General features: G+C 44.7%; 1 protein-coding gene across 1 annotated transcript in view; it reads left to right on the forward strand.

Annotated features, from left to right (window-relative positions):
- The window catches only part of DSE (dermatan sulfate epimerase), a 167,596-nt gene extending 150,382 nt beyond the window's left edge, over positions 1-17,214 (forward strand). The window contains exons 6-7 of the mRNA XM_030199227.1: positions 3,174-3,381; positions 13,065-17,214. Coding sequence (XP_030055087.1) covers positions 3,174-3,381; positions 13,065-14,817 — 1,961 coding nt within the window. The 3' untranslated portion in view covers positions 14,818-17,214. The remainder of the gene's footprint in view (positions 1-3,173; positions 3,382-13,064) is intronic.
- The last annotated feature ends 1,908 nt before the right edge of the window (positions 17,215-19,122 follow it).

The raw sequence follows: 19,122 nt of genomic DNA on the forward strand, positions 1-19,122 counted from the left end.
AGGTCCAGGTAGCGGCTCTGGCTTGCTTCAGGAGCCGCCTGAAGGGTGCTTCCCTGGCTTCGCAGCCAGATGTGGTGCGCTTTCTCAAGGGGGTTAATCACCTGCGCCCTCCTCTGCACTCAGTGGTGCCTGCGTGGAATCTCAACCTGGTGCTAAGAGCATTGCAGAAGCCGCCGTTTGAACCCTTGTCAAGGGCATCTCTGAAAGACCTGACGTTGAAAGCAGTCTTTTTGGTGGCTATCACTTCAGCCAGAAGAGTTTCCGAGCTCCAGGCGCTCTCGTGTCGAGAGCCTTTTCTACAGTTCACTGAGGCAGGAGTGACTATTCGCACAGTGCCTTCCTTCCTGCCCAAGATTGTTTCTCGCTTCCATGTGAATCAGCAGCTATGTCTCCCTTCCTTTCGTAGGGAGGACTACCCAGAGGAGTACTCTGCTCTTAAATATCTGGATGTGAGACGAGTCATCATCAGATACTTGGAAGTGACCAATGATTTCCGGAAATCGGATCATCTGTTTGTCCTGTATACAGGTCCTCGTAGGGGTCTGCAGGCTGCTAAGCCTACAGTGGCAAGATGGGTCAAGGAAGCCATTGCAGCGGCTTATGTGGCCGCGGGGAAGGTGCCGCCTATCCAGCTGAAGGCTCACTCTACAAGAGCTCAGGCGGCCTCGATGGCAGAGGCCGGTTCCGTCTCCTTGGAAGAGATATGCAAGGCGGCAACTTGGGCTTCGGCCCATACATTCTCCAAGCATTACCGCTTGACTGTGGCTGCTCGGGCGGAGGCCCGGTTTGGAGCTTCAGTGTTGCGGTCAGGGATTTCTATGTCCCGCCCTGGGTGAGTACTGCTTCGGTACATCCCACCAGTCTATGGATTGATCAGCTTGATGATATGGAAGGTAAAATTATGTATAATCATACCTGATAATTTTCTTTCCATTAATCATAGCTGATCAATCCATAGCCCCTCCCAGATATCTGTATTGTTTTTATTCTGGTTGCATTTCAGGTTCAAGTTTAGTCTTCAGTTACTTCAGAAAGACTTCGTGTTCAAGTTTTTTCACTTGGATTCTTCAAGAGTTAAGACGAGTTTGTGTTACAGTGAGCTGCTGCATTCCTCTCCCCTCCGTTTTACGGGGCTGGATTGAGACTTAAAATTCTGCCGGCACTCCCTCCCGCTTCGTGCGGCTGTAGGGCAGTTTTGTACCCCTCCCGCTTCGGCGGTGTTAGGGTCAGTCAGCTCCTCCCGCGGTTGCGGTTGCAGGATAAGCCAGATCCCCCCGCATCGGCGGGTGTGGTGTCCCTCCCCCGCTCCGCGGGGATGAGCTGGACGGATTCCCCTCCCCCGTTTCGGCGGTGGTGAGCTGGGCAGAGTGTCCCTTCGTGGGTGTAATTCTCTAAGTGCTGAGTCCTGCGGATGGAGCTTTGATATCGACATACTGAGGAGTTTCCGGCAGCACATGACCACATATAGGGAGGCAAAAGTTTGCTCTCTATCTCCACCTGCTGGTAGATGGACACAACCCACCAGTCTATGGATTGATCAGCTATGATTAATGGAAAGAAAATTATCAGGTATGATTATACATAATTTTACCTTATACTGACTTGGTCCACAAGTGAAGAAAAGTGGATCCAAGATAAAAAGGGGAGAACAAAAAAGAGTATTCATAAGGAAAGAGAGAGCTACATTAAGGAGAACACTATCCAAGTCCCATCTATCAGCCAATCTGCAGCAGTGAGCGTATGGATTCAGATCACAATTTTCACTTCTTTGGCTATCAAAAATATTTCAAACTGCAAAGAGTGCGAATATGTATCAAAAACACTAGATATCACTCTTTTATTCAATCTATAGTTGGATGTGGGACTTTGATCAAACATAAAATTCTTTATATATATATATATATATATATATATATATATAACATAGCCTCAACAGCCCAGGGAACCTAACATTAGGACTCAACTGAAAGGCCAACATCATAGGCTCCTACCGCCTTCCAAAAAAATCACAGACATCAAAAAAACTCCCAAACAATCCCTACTCAGGGAGAAAAAGATTCTGTGAGCAAAAAAACGGAAAGCGGAGTATCTTCCAATATCAAAAAGTGATCAAAGTCTACACACCCCTCTATAGTGAATACTAATGGATCTGAAAAACTACAGTATCCACTACTAAACCCTCTTAGGTGAAATTAAACTGAAAGGTATCAAAGATAGAAAACGCAACACAATTGCAGTATCAGCCGCTCACCGCATAACAGCAACTAAACATTCCAAAAATCAATAACTTAGCTTGAATTGTTGTTTTATAACTCTTCTGGAGTCTTGCGTTGTCCTGACTCTCAAATAGCAATAATAATGTCTCAAGGTGCTGACTCAATCCTTCCAGTCATACTTGCAAGAAGGTCTTAAAGTTGATTACGATTTGTCTTATCAATTTTTAAGTGGGTATGAATTTACAATCTTCCACACTCGCAATGTCTTATAAACTTTCCCGACAGCAAGGGACCCCACTGTTTCGCAACCTTCATCAGGAGAAACACAAAAAACAAAAAAATTTTTTTCTTTTCAATCCATCGTGAACAATAGCTCAGAAAATGGCGGACATTCAAATAGGACCCCAACATCATAACTCTGCCCCTTAGATATTACATCACAGTCCATTTTATCCACTCACGCTTCTGAAACAATTAGTTTAGATTTAAAGCACCTCCACTATCCTTGCCTCCTAACCACCAACCCCTCTTCCCCCACCTGCTCCGCCACCCAATTTCGGCTAAGCTTCTAAGGATCCATTCCTACTGCACAGGAAAATGACTGCCTTCAAAATCAGGTCAAAAATGTATTGAGTGGCCTAGTGGTTAGGGTGGTGGGCTTTGGTCCTGGGGAACTGAGGAACTGAGTTCGATTCCCACTTCAGGCACAGGCGGCTCCTTGTGACTCTGGGCAAGTCACTTAACCCTCCATTGCCCCATTTAAGCCGCATTGAGCCTGCCATGAGTGGGAAAACGCGGGGTACAAATGTAATAAAAAAAAAGATCTATTTTTGTTTTGTTTTATTCCTATTCATTGATCTTAAAAAGAATTACTGATTTTTAATCCATCCCAATCCTGTTGCACCTCACCATTTATATATTGTAATTTCTTTATCTGTATTTTTTTTGTTTTCTCAGGGTTTCAGAGAACTGTGGCCATTGCTGACTCAAACTACAACTGGTTCTATGGCCCTGAAAGCCAGCTTGTGTTTCTGGATAAATTTGTCATGCGCAATGGCAGTGGGAACTGGCTGGCAGATCAGATTCAAAGGAATCGTATAGTGGAAGGTCCAGGGACTCCAGCCAAAGGGCAACGTTGGTGCACCCTACACACTGAATTTTTGTGGTAAGTTACATGGGTGAATATACTTGAAATAGTGACACCCAGCAGGTTTTAGTGTGAGTAAACATGACATCAGTAGGGGATGGGATTTGATATATTGCTTTTCTCTGGCTACAGTCATGGTGGCTTACATATTATATACAAGTTTTATGCCTGGAGCAATGGAGAGTTAAGTGACTTGACCAGAGTCACAAGGAGCTTCAGTAGGACTGGAACCCATGGTTCTTAGGCCACTGCACTAACTGCACAAATAAAAAAAAATTATGGGGCAGATTTAAAAATTGAGGAAGTATTCAAGGCACAAGGACAGTTATGAATGGACAAGATAGTTGGATATTACAGTATCCATTATAGGACACTGAAAGAGCTAATATAGATGTTGGCTAAACTCCTCACAGCTCTCTTATCGCAAGACAGAAGAATAGCAGATCTTGTACCACTGCACAAGGATGGAATTGAAGAAGCAGAAAAGCCATACACGTTAACCTTAGTACTGTGCAAAACAATGAAAATACTACGAAAGTGCAGAATAATTTAATACCATAAAGCCAGTGGTTTATAGGAATTTATGCAATACTAGTAAAAAAAGGCACGTTTCTGACACGAAACGGGCGCTAGCAAGGTTTTCCTCGGAGTGTGTATGTGTGAGAGTGAATGTGCGAGTGTGTGTGTATGACAGAGAGAGTGAGACTGGGTCCGAGTGTGTCTGTGAGAGCACCCCCTCCGCCTCAGGGTGGCCGCGGCGAGAGGAAGCAGAGGGGTGTGTGCATGACAATGGGCTAGTTTGGGGGGGAGTGGGATCTGGGGTTTGACTGGTAGGGATGGGGGCTATTGGTGTGGGGTGGAAATTGTGTGTGGGCGAGGAGCAGCCGGTGCAGGGCGGTCCCGGAGTGTCGGCAATTCTTCCCCTGTTTCGCTCGGTCTCTCCCCGCCGCTGCCGCCATGATCCTGCTGGAGGTCAACAACCGCATCATCGAAGAAACCCTGACGCTCAAGCTCGAGAGCGCCGCATCCGGGTGAGCGGGAAGGAAGTGGGGCCTGCTGTTCCAGGCCTGGGCAGAGGCGTCAAGGTGTGGAGCCGGTTCCGGGCCGCCACTCACTTTCACTTAATTGAAGGGGCGCCTGCCAGTTCCTGCTCACCCCGAGGGGATGGAAATGTCTAGGGGCTAATGCGTGGAAACTTGCAGGGTGCACAAACTGGTTAAAATAAGCGGTTCAGAGAGGAGGGGGGGCAGCCCGTTACCGTCCTTCCTCTTCGGTGCTCTTTCCCGCCACGTGCCTGGTGACGGTTGTGGCATTGTGTTTGTGCTGTACTATCAGTTCCAGGGTCCCGGGGATAGCGCAGACTGTGAAGCTCGGCTACTTCCGCATTCTCCCCTGCTCGGTTGCAAGCTCCAGCTTGCCCTCCACTTAGGAAAAACGCAATTTGTCCCTCCCCCCAAGTTCAAATCTAATATAATAATTTGCTTCTGCAACATTCCAATGTGTCTACCTGCGTTCGTACCCATCTCCTGACGTCACTCTCCCAAAGTAGAAGCCTGCTTGCCTGACGTCAGGAGATGGTTACGAACGCAGGTAGACACATTGGAACGTTGCAGGAGCAAATTATTATATTAGATGGTTTCACAAAAGGAAAATCATTCAAACAAATAATCCTTTGATGGAGTGTGCAATTCAGAAACTGAAAAAAATGTTTGTTTATATGATTATATGCCTAACTCTACAAACTCTAAGTGAGTTACAAGTAAAGGTTACATAAGTACATAAGTATTGCCATACTGGGACAGACCAAAGGTCCATCAAGCCCAGTATCCTTTTTTCCAACAGTGGCCAATCCAGGTCACAAATACCTGGCAAGATCCCAAAAAAGTACAAAAGATTTTATGGTGCTTATCCCAGAAATAGTGGATTTTCCCCAAGTCCATTTTAATAATGGTCTATGGACTTTTCCATTAGGAAGCCGTCCAAACCTTTTTTTAAACTCTGCTAAGCTGACCGCCTTTACCACATTTCCTGGCAACGAATTCCAGAGTTGAATTACACGTTGAGTGAAGAAAAAAGTTTCTCTGATTCGTTTTAAATTTACTACTTTGTAGCTTCATCGCATGCCCCCTAGTCCTAGTATTTTTGAAAAGCGTAACGAGACACATAGAAATCACTTCTGTAGCCATCCTTGTATAGTCAAACATAATAAATATTTGTATCCCAATCAACAGCATTAAAAATCATCCTTAAGATAACAGATATAATTTAATTATGAAATAGTCAAGCATTTGCCAACCTCAGAAACCTCAAGGTACTTTGTAACCAATGGGACAGCAGTATTTCAGTCGCAGTTTTATTCCAAAGAAGGCAAAATCCTGCTGTCTGGTTTACTGTAATACTATACGAGAGGAAGCAGTTAATAAAGAAAGCTGGGAAGATTGAAGGTTCCTTTTAAGTTCATAGGGAATCAACACATTTGATTGATATTTGGAGTGGGGGGTACTATCATGGAAGACTTAAAAGTTATGCTACTAAACACACTGCGCTAAGCTCCCACAACCAGAAAATATATAATTTTTTGTAATTTTTATCAAGTTATTTTTTCAGGAAGGAAAAAGCCTCAGATGCAATCTGTTTTTCATCAGTCTGAAGAATTTTGACCTATATGTATCCGAGGCTTTTTCCTTCCTGAAAAAATAATTTACAAAATTTATGATATTTCATGGTTGTGGGCGCCTAGAGGACATTTTGTTGTGAAACATGTTTACTAGCATTTGTTATACTTTATTCCTTGAGTCTATTGTTTGTGTTAGTCTTAAAAGTTAAATATAACATCTTGACTTTAATACTTGTCTACTTGCTTGTAGTTAGTTGATTTTCACAGCAGATGAGAAATACCAAAAGCCCTCATGCCACTGAAAAGAAAGAGATGAGTAGTCATGAACAGCCTTGCTGTTGCTAAGAGGAACCAGTAGAATGGATCTATAAGGAACACCATTACCACTGCTTACAGACAGTAGGGTGGCAAATCTGGGTTGTCAACAGTTCAGTACCAAGATAAGGCCGGTGCCGTTTTTCCTTCCATGTCATCGAAGTCACCCAGCAGCTTCAAACGTTGTACTCTGTGCAACCGGACCATCTCGGGTACAGATACCCATTCTTGGTGTATTCAGCGCCTTGGGCCCGACCATAGCCCAGCTCGTTGAGCCCTGTGTCTTCATATGAAGAAAAGGACCCAACTAGCTTGAGAAGCCCAACGCGAGAAACATTTTGTGGCTTGGTCCGGTCCTTCAGCATCGGTACTGAGGTCGGCGGCACGACATTGAGGGACGCATCAATGACAGGAGCAGAGGTACAGAAGGCTGCTGAGAGGCCAAGACACACTGGGAGCAGTGAGGCATCGAGTGGGTCAACACCTATCTCAAGGCCTCGTGCTGTGCTGGCCCCCCGGGACCAACCGTCGTCGGACCCAACCCCGAGGTGACATGAGAATTGGACTTTGTCCTCGTCGGCACCGAGGAGCCTCGGTGACGGCCATCCAGCAAAGGCTAAGAAGCACCGTCACCGTTCTCCCTCGACACACGGTGCTGGGGATGTCGAAGGACTCGGCACCCGAGAAGCGTTGGCACCGAGAGGACCGCTCCCTCTCCATACAGGAGGTGCCGATGTGTCGGCCTCTTAGCAGTCCGGTTCCTGCTGAGCCTCAACCCATTCTGCACCGGCTGCTCCACCGCCCCCCCCCCCCCCCCCCCCCCAGCCTTCTCCGATGGCGGCTTTTGACGAGCACATCCGGGCTCTGCTTCCGGAACTTCTAGAAGGACTGCTGTGCCAGTCTGCTTCGGCGTTGAGGGTGCTTGCGCCTGCCGTGCCATCTGCTGCACCTACGTTGACCCTTCACCTGCGGTTTGGTCCCCGTCCACGGTGCCACTTGCGGCTTCGGTGTCTGCTGCCACCCAGGTCAACTCCCCATCGACATTGGTGGAGGAAGCTTCACCGCAGTCTATGAGGGCGTCGTCCCCTCGACATTGCCATCGAGGACGCCGGTCCTCGGCATCGAGGCAGGCTCAGTCTCGGAGCTTCCTTAGGGAAGTGCTTTCCGATACTGAGGAGGAGCGCTCGTGGGATTCAGAGGAAGATCCCGGATACTTTTCCTCCGATGAGCCTTTTGAGATTTCCTCTGAACCTTCCCTTCCACCTGAAAGGAGACTGTCTTCTCCTGAGAGCCTCTCCTTTTCTTCATTTGTGCGGAAAATGGCTGAGGCCATTCCATTCCCTATGGAGGTGAAGGATGAGCCCAGGGCTGAGATGCTGATTACATCTCTGCACCTAAGGAGGCAGTGATGGCTCCTTTGTATAAGGTACTCAAGGAAGTCCTTATGTGAAACTGGTCGTTCCCTCTGCTTCCGTGATCCCTAAGAAGACTGATTCCCAGTATTGGATCTACGGTGAACCTGGGTTGATGAGGTCTCAGTTACCCCACAACTCCATAGTGGTGGACTCCGCCCTCGAGAGCCAAGAATACTAGACTGTTTCGGCACCCCCAGGCAGAGACCTTGGATTCTTTTGGGAGGAAGACTTATCAGGCCGCTATGCTCGCTGCCCGTATTCAATCTTAACAGGTCTTCACGAGCGTTCACTGTCGGAACTCAGTGAGGCAGCTGTATACCTTGGTTGATGCCCTCCCTCAGGTGCAGGCCGAGCCTTTTTGCCAGGTGGTCAGGCAGCAGAAGGCGTGTCGTAAATTCCTGGCCAGGGGCGCTTACGACACTTTTGATGTGGCATCCAGAATCTGTGCTCAAGGTATAGCGATGCACAGACTCTCGTGGCTGCATGTCGCTGACCTGGATCGTTCGGTCCAGCAGAGGATGACAGATGTACCTTGCCGGGGGGATAATCTTTTCGGAGAGAAGGTGGAAGACCTGCAGGCTTATTTTCGAAAGAGAAGGGCACCCATCTTTTGACACAAATTGGGAGATGGGCGTCCTTCTCTCAGGGTCGCCCAAATCGGCATAATCGAAAGCCGATTTTGGGTGTCCCCAACTGCTTCCTGTCGCAGAGACAACTAAAGTTCCCGGGGGCATGTCAGGCGTAGTGAAGGCGGGACTGGGGCGTGCCTAACAGATGAGCGTCCTCGAGCGATAATGGAAAAAAGAAGGGCGTCCCTGACGAGCACTTGGGTGACTTTACTTGGTCCATTTTGTCTTACGATCAAGCCTCAAAAAGGTGCCCGAACTGACCAGATGACCACCAGAGGGAATCGGGGATTACCTCCCTTGACTCCCCCAGTGGTGACTAATCCCCTTCCACCCTGAAAAAAACAACTTTAAAAACTTTTTCTGCCAGCCTCAACTATCATACTCGGGCCCATCGCAGCAGTATGCAGGTCCCTGGGGGAGAGGTGTGTGTGTGTGTGTCAGCGGAGGCATAGGGAAGGCGTGGACGTCCTTCTTTCAAACATTTTGGAAGTCCTGACCTGCCCACCCCAGGGATGGCCAGATTTCAAGGGAGTGGAGTGGAGGAGTAGCCTATTGGTTAGAGTGCTGGTCTTCCAAACCAGAGGTGGCCGGTTCAAATTCCACTGCTGCTACTTGTGATCCAAAATCCAAGTAAATAAAGTGGGTGTCAGAGGCATAGCAAAGGCATGGACGTCCTTCTCACAGAAATATCCACATTTTGGACATCCTCAACTGCCTGTTGCAGGGACGGAGGCATAGCGAATGCGCCTAACACTTGGACGTCCTTCACCCATACTCAAAAAAAAAAAAAAAAAAAAAGATGTCCCTGACGAGCACTTGGACGTTTTCACCTGGACTTGTGTTTTTTTAAGGTTGTATTATACACGCAGCTTGTCTGCGTTGTATGAAGCCGTCTTTGGCATGTGCAGAGCAGCCACGCGTAACGCTTGGCTGCTCTCCACTGGCGTCCCCTCCTTAGGAAGGAAGTCGTGTGCAAATGAACTAACATTTGCATGTGATTTCCTTCATGCATGCCCGTTCCTTTCCGAATTGCTAAAGGATTAGTAAGGGAAGGGCATTTTACATTCAGTTAGTGCATCAGTTAGTCCACTGCAGTGCCCCCTAGGGTGCCCGATTGGTGTCCTGGCATGTCAGGGGGACCAGTGCACTACGAATGCTGGCTCCTCCCATGACTAAATGAGTTTGATTTGGTCGTTTTTGAGATGGGCGTCCTTAGTTTCCATTATCGCCGAAAACCGGGGACAACTATCTCTAAGGTCTACCTAAATGTTGAGATTTGGGCGTCCCCGACCATATAATCGAAACAAAAGATGGCCGCCCATCTTTTCGATAATACGGGTTTCCCCGCCCCTTCGTGGGGATATCCTCTGAGGATGCCCTCAGGAAAACTTGGGCACCCCATTCGATTATGCCCCTCCTGATCAACCAGATCAAAAAGCATAATGATGCTATGGCTTCTCCTGTCTTCTTGGATTTGCTCTTCTCCTGCCGGGCGCCTTCTGCTACAGCCTCCACAACCAGGAGGTTTTTGAGGGGGGGATGCGGAGTGCTCCCTATTCCTATGCTAGGCGTATGAGGATGTTATAATGCTTTTGTATCGCTCCATGGTGCAACTGCACCTCGAATATTGTGTTCAATTCTGGTCACCGCATCTCAAAAAAGATGTAGTGGAATTAGAAAAAGTGCAGAGAAGGGCAATGAAATGATAAAGGGGATGGGACAACTTCCCTATGAGGAAAGGCTAAAGCGGCTAGAGCTCTTCAGCTTGGAGAAAAGGCGGCTGAGGGGGAGTTATGATAGAGGTCTATAAAATAATGAGTGGAGTGGAACGGGTAGATGTGAAGCGTCTGTTCACACTTTCCAAAAATACTAGGACTAGGGGGCATGCGATGAAGCTACAATGTAGTAAATTTAAAACGAATCGGAGAAAATGTTTCTTCACTCAACGTGTAATTAAACTCTGGAATTTGTTGTCAGAGAATGTGGTAAAGGCGGTTAGCTTAGCAGAGTTTAAAAAAGGTTTGGACGGCTTCCTAAAGGACAAGTCCATAGACTGTTATTAAATGGACTGTTCATGTGCTAGAGCTACTAGGGTTTGTAATAAATTACACCAAGTCCCATCTCGCTCCTTTTAAAAAAATTGGAGTTCATTGGGTCACTGCTGGACGCGAAGACAGCTCGGGCTTATCTTCCCGAGATAAGGGCAGACAACCTCCTGTCCCTGGTGTCCGCAGTTCGAGCGTCTAAGCAGGTTTGCCGTCTTGTGTGACAGCAAAGCCCTAGGTCCTCTCTCTTGTCCTACACAGACCCTGCTTGAATAACTTCTACAGTTGTCAGAGTCTGGTCTCAAGATCAACTCCGTAAGGGTTCACCTCAGTGCAATTAGTGCTTATCATTGGTGTGTAGAGGGTAAGCCTATCTTTGGACAGCCTTTAGTTGTTCGCTTCATGTGAGGTTTGCTTTTGTCAAAGCCCCCTGTCAAACCTCCACCAGTGTCATGGGATCTCAATGTCGTTCTCACCCAGCTGATGAAACCCCCTTTCGAGCCACTGAATTCCTGCCATCTGAAGTTTTTGACCTGGAAGGTCATTTTCTTGGTGGCTGTTACTTCAGCTCGTAGGGTCAGTGAGCTCCAGGCTCTGGTAGTTCATGCTCCTTATCTTAAATTTCATCATAACAGAGTAGTCCTCTGCACGCACCCTAAGTTCTTGCCAAAGGTGGTGTCGGAGTTTCATCTGAACCAGTCAATTGTCTTGCCAACATTTTTTCCCCATCCTCATACAAGTCCTGGCGAAAGCAAGCTGCACACTTTGGACTGCAAAAGAGCATTGGCCTTTTACGTGGAGCGGACAAGCCCCCACAGACAGTCCGCCCAGTTGTTTATTTCTTTTAATCCCAACAAGAGGGGAGTTGCTGTCGGGAAACGCACCATATCTAATTGGCTAGCAGATTGCATTTCCTTCACTTTTGCCCTAGCTGGGCTGGCTTTAGAGGGCCATGTCACGGCTCATAATGTTAGAGCCATGGCTGCGTCAGTGGCTCATCTGAGGTCAGCCACTATTGAAGAGATCTGCAAGGCTGCGACGTGGTCATCAGTCCACACATTCACATCTCACTACTGCCTTCAGCAGGACAGTCAATGCGACAGTGGGTTTGGGCAGTCGGTGCTGCAGAATCTGTTTGGGGTTTAGAATCCAACTCCAACCCTCCTAGGCCCATTTTTATTCTGTTCCAGGCTGCACTCTCAGTTAGATGTTTCTTGTTTCAGGTCAATCTTTGTTATGCCCGCGCCGTTGCGAGGTCCAGTTGACCAATGTTTGTTGTTTTGAGTGAGCCTGAGGGCTAGGGATACCCCACATGTGAGAATATCAGCCTGCTTGTCCTCGGAGAAAGCGAAGTTTCTTACCTCAAGCAGGTATTCTCCGAGGACAGCAGGCTGGATATTCTCACAAACCCTCCCACATCCCCTTTGGAGTTGTTCTTTCTTTTCAACTATTGAATTCAACTGAGGAGCGAGACCGCGCAACGGGCGGGAAACTATGTGTGCGCATGCACAGTGGGAGCGCCACGCGCGGTTGAACGCTCCAGAAGAGACTTTTGTAGATTTTTACTAAAAATCCTCCGGGGGCCGACGTGACGTCACCCACACGTGACAATATCCAGCATGCTATCCTCGGAGAATATGCTTCAGGTAAGAAACTTCGCTGTGTCCCAAGACAACTTCGATCTAAGACTTCACGAAAGGTTTTCTGTACCATCTTTGACAGATATAGTGACTAAGCAAGATGCATTCTGTACTGCTGGACCATTGCTTTGGGATAAGCTACATAAGTAATCGAGCCCAGCATCCTGTCCATGACAGCGGCCAATCTAGTCCAAGGGCACCTGGCGAGCTTCCCAAACATGCAAACATTCTATACATGTTATTCCTGGATATTTAAAGTTCAGTACTACATTGCAGCATTTTAAGAAAACTTTGAAGGTCTTTTTTTTTTTTGCCCAGGGGTTCCTTTATAGGTAATGCTGTAAGTTGTTATTTGATATGTGTAAGTGGAAGTATTGCAAAAAAAATTGTCTTTAATAGTTTAATTGGGGATTTGTAGGTGGGTGGTTCTGCTTTTCATTTTATGTATGTTTAATGATGTAAGTTACTTAGGTTTAAGGAGGTTAGAAATGTTTAAATATAAATACCCACAAAAAGAATGGAGTCTTTCAGACATTTCAGCAGAAAGAATATTTTACTTCCTGGTCATAGGCTTGAATGGCATGAGTACTCCAGGACTTGAGCATCTACATAAGTTTCCCATTTTAAGAGTTAGATGCCTAGATCTGGCTTCCTAAACATTTTCCCAGTTCACTGCCTAAATTTGGGAACTTTATTTTGCAAAGTTGCTAAATTAGGCACCTAAAATGTATGTATGGGAAGTATATGGATGGAGAATTAAGTTGGCACTCAGTGCTCAATTCCAGTACTAGGCACCTAAACTTAAGAGAATCAATGGGAAGCCTTCAACCTAGTAAACTCATTTTCTAGCCCCTGATTTCCAGCAATTAACTTTTTTAGAATATCGGGATCATAGTCTATCACCACACCTTTCAATATTTCTAATGCCCATGTAGGTAGGTGCAGGTATGGGAAATAACAGATTTAGGGAGAAGGAAATGGATGATATAAAGTAGGTGTTCTTATTCTTAAATTTATTTTGTGTTTTTGTTTCTTTTCAGGTATGATGCAAGCTTGGGTTCTGTGCCACCACCAGATTTTGGCATTCCAAAGTTACATTATTTTGAGGATTGGGGAGTTGTAACCTATGGAAGTGCCTTACCTGCTGAAGTCAACAGGCCCTTTCTTTCCTTCAAGTCAGGAAAATTGGGAGGGCGTGCAATCTATGATATTGTCCACAGAAACAAGTACAAAGATTGGATCAAAGGATGGAAGAACTTTAATGCTGGTCATGAGCACCCAGACCAAAATTCTTTTACATTTGCTCCGAATGGTGTGCCATTCATAACAGAAGCTTTGTATGGACCCAAGTATACTTTCTTAAACAATGTGTTAATGTTTTCTCCTGCTGTGAATGTTAAGAGCTGTTTTGCTCCATGGGAAGGTCAGATTACAGAGGAATGCTCATCAAAGTGGTTAAAATACAAACGGGACCCAGCTGCAAGCTCCCATGGACAGGTAACTTCAGCTTTGGAGAGGAATGGAATTGTTTTCATTAAGGGAGAAGGGGCAGGTGCCTACAATGCTGAATTTAAGTTAAAAAGCTATCAGAGAAGCCTTATACTTCTCCATCCACAGCTACTACTTTTAGTGGATGAAATCCATCTAGAAAATGACAGCCCTTTGGAAGCAACAACCAGTTTCTTCCATAATGTAGACGTAGCATTTGAGGAGGCAGTTATAGACAGTGTCCATGGCGCTTGTCTAAGACACAAAGATGGAACATATAAAATGTACTGGATGGATGAAACTGGTTATAGTCAGAAGGCTGTTATTGCATCAGTTGGTTATCCAAGAGGCTACCCATACAATGGGACTAATTATGTCAATGTTACAACTTTTCTCAGAAAACCAGTCACAAGAACTGTGTACCTTTTCATTGGATCTTCTGTGGAAGTGGAGAGTTTTAATGTTCGTGGAGATTATCAACAGGTGGATGTATACTTAGCCACAAGTGAGCATGCTTATGCAGTTTATCTCTTCACTGATACCCCTCACCAGTCGGTCTTTGCACAGGTAGTTGTAGACCGACAAAAACTTGTATTTGAGAAAGCGTCTTTTATAAAGAACCCTCCGGTAAAGGAAGTGAAAGACTATGCCAGAATTGTAGAACAGAACCTCTTATACTTCAAACCAGTTTTCAAACAGCTTGAAAAGCAGATCCTATCCCAGGTTCAAAACACAGACAGCTTTCGAAAGACCGCAGAGCGTTTGCTGAGATTTTCAGATAAGAGAAATACTGAGGAGGCCATTGAAAGGATATTTGCCATCTCTCAGCAGCATCAGGGCAAGACAAAAAGAAGCAGGAAGGGCCCCAAAGGCTACAAGTTTGTGGATGCCATTCCAGATATTTTTGCTCAAATTGAAGTGAACGAAAAGAAAATACGCCAAAATGTGTTGGCACTTGCACAGAAAGAGTTGCCAGTGAATGAAGAAGAGGAGATGAAAGACCTTTTAGACTTTGTAGAAGTTCCCCATATAAAACAGAGAAATAATGTTTCGGTCAGAGTAGGCAGATATGGTCCTTCACAGATAAGCACTGCTCGAAGTAGAGCATCATCAATATCCACATCTTATACTAGACTCTTCTTAGTTCTAAACATTACCATCTTTGTGGTATTGCTGGTACTGCAGCTGACTCGATTTCAGAAGTCCAAGAGATTACATGGCCAAAGATGCCTTTATTCAGTTCTATTAATTGATAGTTGTATATTATTATGGCTGTATTCCTCTTGTTCTCAGTCACAATGTTAGGGATAAACATTACATAATATTTGGTTATTACACAATCATCACAGCATTTCTATAGTATACCTGTTAACAACAGCGATGAACACTTTTGCTCAGTCAGCCCAAGGCCATTTGTGCCAAAATATTAACTGTGATAATATCTCTATTCTTCCAGTTTAACTTCCTCCACACCACATTCCATGGAATGGCTCTGCTATGAGTGCAAAGTCACACTGTATGAACTCGGCAAGTATAAGATAAAACTACTTGACTGTGCTGTGAAATGAAAATTGTGACATAAACAAATGTACTGTATTTGATTAATTGTGGTTCTATAACTAATTGTGGCACATGCTTGGGATATGTACAGTGTCAGGCAATGTACCTGCTTTACAGTCTGAAGTTAAACTGTTCTTAGTTTCATATGGTAACATCATTATATAATAAATTATGACAGAGAGAGACCAGCATGACCATAGAGTCTGGCCAAGAAGGTTGCCGCGCAGTGTAGGTTACTTTCCCCTTGCTTGTAGTGTTGGGTTGTATGTGCCCTACAGTGTAGCTCTCTTTCCCTATGATTTAGAGCGGAAGTGTTTTATGCTTGGTTTATATCATCTTGCCTTTTAGGGATCCACTGTGTATATCCCACTCCTTTTTGAATTCCTGCAACATTGTTGCTTCCATCACTTATTTCAGGAGGGCATACCAGACATCTGTCACCCTTCCTGTAACTTTATAATCATGTCCTATAGTTCTATAGCTTCTCCTTGTTTGGAAAAGATTTGTTTGTTCACAGTACTCCAAGTGAGGCCTCATCAGCATACTGTGTAGGAGCATTATGACCTCCTTTCTGCGTAGACTGCATAGCAAAGGCATTGCATGATCATTCTGTCATTCACCACTGCTTTGTCACATTGTTTCACCACCTTGAGATCCTTGGATACTACCACCACAAGGTTGGTCTTATGGCCCGTGCTGTGGCATGTCTTCTTGGCATGCTGTCCTCTACAGTTCCAGGAAAGACTCCAGTCTAGAATAAAGAGGAATTTGTGTGTTGGTGTAGCTGTAGTTCAGCAGGGGTCTTTTGTAGTTCTGACTAGTAGACTCAGGCTCAGTTTCCAAAGAGTGAATCAGTCTTTTTCCTAAATCTACACTGGAGAAGATTCTCACAGATAAAAGGTTCTTTAAACATTTAACCTTGCTTTTGGTTCAGAAAGAAGGGAGCCTCAAACAGAGCAAACAAGTTCTGCTCAAATATACAAATTAACTTATGTAAATAAGCTCCCATAATTCCTCCTCTAGTTTCCCTTTTAACTTCTTCATCCCAAACAAATCGTGCCCAACTTATTCATCAGTCTTTCATTCTCCCAGTTCAGTAACCAGATTGGACCATATAGGACAACAGTCTTTGATTAGCTCTCCCAATTTCCTTTCCTCTCCCAGATTGACCAGGTCTTCAGGTTGACCAACTTTAAACCAGCATTTCTACAGCCCCATCCGTAGGATAGCTTCTTATTTAGAGTAGGTTTGCTATTTCCCACCCCTGTGTGTGAAAATGGAAAATTTCACCTGGGTTTGATTAAGATAAGTCCAATTCCTTTATGAAATAGTCTACCAGTGCTCCAGCACCTCCATTTCCTCCCCTCCTAGAGGTTCTTGGTAATCTTCAGCTGTTTCCAGTTAAATGAATTCAAGTTCAGCTTTCTCAGCAGCCACACAGTATCCTTAGGGTCCATCCTCCCTAGGGACGGGTAGCAGTCTTATATGGTTTCAAAGAAACTGGAGCTCTTCTCTAAGGTTATAGGTTCCTTTTTAACAGCAGGGAGTGGTCTAGATAACTCAGGTGCCTGTTGCTTAGGTAGTACTTTGGAACCTACCATCTCTGGTTCCACAAGAGTTCTTTCATGTTATGCTGCCTTTTTTTTTATTACCCAGTGGGGAGTTGCCATACTTGTAATCTTGCATCCTCATCATGGTGCTGTTCAGCTTATACTCTCCTACTTGGTACAGTTCTTTTGAGTGTTTGCACTCCAAATGCATAACTCTGCATTTCTTTGGATTAAAGGTTAGCTGTCAAACATCCAAACAGATATTTAGTTTTTGTTCAGAACTTCTCATTTTGACTATACTTTCCAAGATGTCCACTCTGTTACAGATCTTTGCGTCATCCACAAAAAGGCAAATGACACAGATCCTTTTATTTTTTTAATTCCCTATTTCTAAAACAGCTGCTACCAGTTCAGATCTAAACATTTCTCTGTTTCTGCACTGATCTTCATAAAATGAATCTGCAAAAAGCATTTGACCTTGCATTTTCAGCTGAAGATTCTGAGGTCAAAATTCAGTGCATAGTGGATACATACCCCCAAATTGTATATATGTTGCTCAGAATTGTGTGCACAAATGTGTCCGCATGCTCAATTTGCGCAACTTAATTAACAAGCTAATTAGCACCAATAATTGGACCCTAATAATTATTGGTGATAATTGAGACTAATTTAAATTTACACATGCATATTTACGTGCTGGTCCAAAAAGGAGGTGTGGCCATGGGAGGATCATGGGCAGATTGGGGGCATTCCTGCAATTTATGCACGCTCTTATAGAATAAGGGGGGTCCGCACCTAATTTAGGCACGAGGATTTACAGCAGGGTTCAGATGGTGTAAATCTTCATGGCTAAATTTAGTCGCAGACCTTGGCACTAAACGTATTCTGTAAACGACGTATAACTTTGATCACCATTTGTAGAATACTGCTTAGCACTATTTATTTTTCAGCGTTGTTTTACGGCACCATTTATAGAATTTGATTCATAATATAAAAATATCTTATTGTCTAATTATATCTGTATTCAATAATGCTATTCATTTAGTTAGTGCTGTTGAATATATTTGTATAACTTGAACTATCCAGGCTAGAATTTTCAAGTTATCTATCCTTTTTATGCAGGTGTCATAGATGTATAACTTCCACTTTAGGAACTGAATGTTGCTGCCTAGAAGTAGATACTGGGTCAGACTAGTGGTCCATCTAGCCCAGTATCCTGCTTCAAACAGAGGCCAATCCAATTCACAAGTACCTGGCAGAAACCCAGTTAGTAGCAACATTCCATGCTACCAATCCTAGGGCAAGCAGTGGCTTCCCTATGTCCATCTCAATAATAGACTATGTACTTTTTCTCCAGGAACTTATCCTGACCTTTTTTAAAGCCAGATATGCTAACGGCTGTTAACACATCCTCAGGCAGCAAGTTCAACAGTTTTACTATTCTTTGAGTGAAAAAAAATATATTTCCTCCTATTTGTTTTAATAGTATTTCCATGTAATTTCATTGAGTGTCCCCTGTTCTTTTTGAAAGAGTGAAAAATTGATTCACTTCTATCCGTTATATACGACTCAGGATTTTATAGACCTCAGTCATTTCTCCCCTCAGCAGTCTCTTTTCCATGCTGAGGAGCCTGTCATCTTTAGCCTTTCCTCATACGGGATGATTTCCATTCCCTTTATCATTTTGGTGGCATTTCTTTGAGCCTTTTCTAATTCCACTAAATGATGAGAGGACAATCAATGGGACATTGGGTTAACAGGATACAAGTGTGTTGCAATGGTAGAGAGGATCAAATTGGAGGGGGAGTAGTGCTATATATTAAAGTGGGAATTGAGTCAAATAAAATAAACATTCCACATGAAAAAGATAACAGCCTGGAATCATTATGGATAGAAATTCCATGTGTTAAGTGAAGGGGTATTCTTGTAGGGCTGTACTACTGTCCACCAAGACAGAATGAAGAGATAAATGAGGAAAGCTGACTGGATAAATGTTACATTAGGGAGTGCCAGGGAATAAAATCATATTTAAAGTCATACTAGGGGACACTCGAGAAAGTTACATGGAAATACTTTTAAAACAAATAGGAGGAAATATTTTTTCTCAACGAATAATTAAGCTCAGGAACTCTTTCCCGGAGGAGGTGGTAACAGCGGTCAGCACATCTGGGTTTACGTAGTAACATAGTAGATGACGGCAGAAAAAGACCTGCACGACCCACCCAGTCTGCCCAACAAGATAAACTCATATGTGCTACTTTTTGTGTATACCTTACCTTGATTTGTACCTGTCCTTTTCAGGGCACAGACTGTATAAGTCTGCCCAGCACTATCCCCACCTCCCAACCACCAGTCCCGCCTCCCACCACCGGCTCTGGCACAGACCGTATAAGTCTGCCCAGCACCATCCCCACCTCCCGCCACCGGCTCTGCCACCCAATCTCAGCTAAGCTCCTTAGCACATCTGGGTTTAAAAAGGTTTGGACAAATTCCTGGAGGA

This window comes from Microcaecilia unicolor, chromosome 3 (assembly GCF_901765095.1).
Source record: "Microcaecilia unicolor chromosome 3, aMicUni1.1, whole genome shotgun sequence".
In the NCBI taxonomy this organism is placed as follows: domain Eukaryota; kingdom Metazoa; phylum Chordata; class Amphibia; order Gymnophiona; family Siphonopidae; genus Microcaecilia; species Microcaecilia unicolor.